At 59.0% G+C, this 3,102-nt stretch overlaps 1 protein-coding gene across 1 annotated transcript in view; it reads left to right on the forward strand.

The window, feature by feature from the left end:
• Window positions 1-2,757, forward strand: part of XYLT2 (xylosyltransferase II) — a gene marked incomplete at its 5' end in the record, with an annotated part of 6,238 nt that extends 3,481 nt beyond the window's left edge. Inside the window, 5 exon segments of the mRNA XM_010288285.1 lie at window positions 607-869; window positions 979-1,174; window positions 1,617-1,702; window positions 1,704-1,942; window positions 2,307-2,757. Of these exon segments, the coding sequence (XP_010286587.1) occupies window positions 607-869; window positions 979-1,174; window positions 1,617-1,702; window positions 1,704-1,942; window positions 2,307-2,629 (1,107 nt within the window).
• Between the last annotated feature and the right edge of the window lie 345 nt (window positions 2,758-3,102).

Here is a 3,102-nt window from a genome sequence, read left to right on the forward strand (position 1 = left end):
GAAGACCTATCACATGGGGCAAATACCTTTTCAGTAAAACCACTCCAGAGTGCTGTCCTCTTTGGCAGGACAAAACATCTTGTGACAACCTGTCTCTCATGCTCTCAGTGAGCAGGGATGTTGACTGAACAAGGGAGGTTTGGGGAGATACACCCAGTCCTGAAAAGAGAAGTTAGCAGGATTTTCGAGCAGTCCTGGGCTTATATAGTGTAGGGGTCTGGTCCTGCAAGCTGTGCCACGTGGCCAGGCCTCATGCAGGGCTCCGCAGTGGCTCTGCAGAGTGAGGGCCCATCTGAGTATAGAGATTACAACGAAGGAGCTAGATGAAACATAGCTGATTCTGAGCACGGAAAGGGGGAGGCAGTGGGAGAGATGGGAACCCATCTGCCTTACCATAAGTATACTGTATGCTCCCACTGATCCTGCCTTAGAGGATCCCACATAGAGGCTGACTGTGCTTTGCTGCTCCTTAGCCTGTGCCCTCAAAGCAGGCAGGATGGGTCTCAGCAAGTTTCTTCCTGGTCTGTCTCCTCTGAGCTGCCCTGCTCAGGTGGGAGGACAGAGGGGCTGCAGCCAACACTGTTAGAAATGCCTGTGCTCTTCCAGCAACTCTCCAGACCCACCTTCTTCGCCCGGAAGTTTGAGTCGACAGTGAATCAGGAGGTGCTGGAGATCCTGGACACGCACCTGTACGGCAGCTACCCCCCCAACACGCCGGCCCTGAAGGCATACTGGGAGAATGTCTACGACCGCGTCGATGGGCTCAGCGGCCTCAGCGATGTCACCCTCACCTTCTACACGGCCTTCTCCAGGCTGGGGCTCCACAAAGCCGTGGCTGCGCCAGCTGCGAAGACCGACAAGCTCTGCAGGTCGGGTATTTGCCATGGGCTTCAGCTAGGCTCTGAGTGGTGGCCTGCATCTCATGCTGGGAGGATGCTGATGCTCAGATGTGCAACCTCTCTGTCTGTCTCTCTGCAGATTTGAACCCCGGGGCTTCCCATCCAGTGTGCACTTATATTTCTATGACGACCGTTTCCAGGGTTACCTGGTGATGCAGGAAGTGCAGAATTCGGCAACTGGGCAGGCAGAGTCCCTGGAGGTGTGGATGATGCCCCAAGGAGCTCTGAAGCTGGCGGGTCATGGAGGGCAGGCAAACCGCTTACAGAATCTTGAGGTAAATGGGGAAAGTTTCCCTCACAACACTCACTTTCCTCCCTGGCTTTCCCACATTGCACTGCCCTTCTTCCTCTCCCCCGCCTGCACGCTGTGGGGATGGAGGGACACAGTGCCACTGTCGTGTCTGAGAACAAAACCTTTGTCCAGGAGTTTGGTTTCCATGTGGTGTGTGGAGCTGATCAGTGGGGAAAAGGCCTAAAGGGGATCTCTGGGGGGGAGCTGAGGCTGTGGTGCCTGGTGCCTGCAGCTGCAGGAGGCATCACAGCTGGATTAGTGCTGGCATGGTGCAGGCAGGCAGGAGAGTCGTGGAGGGTGAGGTGTGCATTGCTTTGGGCTCCAAAGTTTATGCCTTCCCTGGTTCCAGGAAGTGAAACGCAAAACCTGAGCTGATAATGTCTCCCTGCCCAGCGTCCCACTGCTTGTGCCTCCTGTCCCTCCAGGTGGGCACAGAGTGGGATCCCAAGGAAAGGCTCTTTCGCAATTTTGGAGGCTTGATGGGGCCTTTCGACGAGCCAGTGGGTATGCAGAAGGGGCCCCAACCTGACGGCCACAGTGGTGTGGATCGACCCCACCTACGTCATTGCCGCCTCCTACGACATCACGGTGGATGCTGAGGCAGAGTTCACCCAGTACAAGCCACCTCTCAATCGGCCCCTGCGCCCTGGTGTCTGGACCATCCGCCTCCTCCAGTTTTGGGAACCCCTGGGAGAGAACCAGTTCCTGGTGGTGCCCCAGACCTTCAACCACAAGCAGCCTCTCAGGAAAGGTGAAGAAGCTCTGGAGTTTGGGGCTGGCAGGGGGGCTTTCCCTGTAGGCAGTCCAAGGCCCTTCCCCCTGGTGCTGGCCTCTCGAGGCTGTAGCTGATGCCAAGGCAGGAGCCATCCTTCCCACTGGTGTCCCCTTGCCCGTGCGAATCCTCAAACCAGGCCTCAGGGCAGCTGTGGAAGGTCCGTCTGTAGGTCAGATCCATCCCTAAGTCCTGCAGCAGCACCTGTCTGCTTGGGCTGGAGGAGGGCTGGTGTTGCAAAGGGGTGCTGGGCCCCACCGGGAGGGTGACAGTAGGAAGGGCAGGGTGTCAGGATGTTGCTGTGCTGCTGATCCCTTCTCTTTTCTCTCCCTGTTCTGCCCAGATGACAGCAACTGGCTGCACGGCGGACCCCCCCGCAATGAGTACATGGAGCAGAGCTTCCAGGGCCTGGGGGGGATCCTCAACCTGCCACGCTCTGAGGAGGCGGAGGAGGATGCGGTGCGGAAGGCACAGCTAACAGACAAGGCACTGGAGGACTGGGCAGACGGTGCCATCAGCGCCTTCTGGTCTGTGGCGGACGTCTGTGTCAGCAGCCCCTCTGCCTGCGCCTCCCTGGAGACCTGCAGCAAAACCTCCTGGAGCTCCCTCTCCCCAGACCCCAAATCAGAACTGGGGCCCGTCAAACCTGACGGGCGGCTGAGGTAGCAGGAGCAGCCGGGAGGCGGCCTTGGGAGCGAGGAGCATCCTCCATCACTGGCGTGGCCAGGGGGTCTCTGGACTACGTCACCCTGTGCGATTTGCACCATAGTCACTCGAGGAAGAGAGAATGGGAACCTCTGGGTGGGGGAAGACCTTCTCCTGTGGGGTATTTTGGGTGGAGGGGGTGTGTGGGGTTGGTCTCGCCTTCCTGCCCCCCAGGAAGGGTAGTTGCTGGCCAGGGAGAGTGTGGCGGGATGCCTGTCACCACTGGGGCACAGACGGCGCTGGCGGCTGGAAAGAGCTGCACGTTTGTTCCTGCTGGCCTTGGGAAGGGGTAATGGGGAGGGAGGGAAGGCTGGCTGATGGGCAGGCTCTGGACCAGCTTGGCACCCTGCCCAGCCCCAGGCTGGATCTCTGCAGGATCAGGCCCTGACTACCCTCTGGGAGGGCTGGCAAGGGACTTGAGGGTCAGGCAGAAG

This window comes from Phaethon lepturus, unplaced genomic scaffold (assembly GCF_000687285.1).
Source record: "Phaethon lepturus isolate BGI_N335 unplaced genomic scaffold, ASM68728v1 scaffold36335, whole genome shotgun sequence".
NCBI lineage: Eukaryota > Metazoa > Chordata > Aves > Phaethontiformes > Phaethontidae > Phaethon > Phaethon lepturus.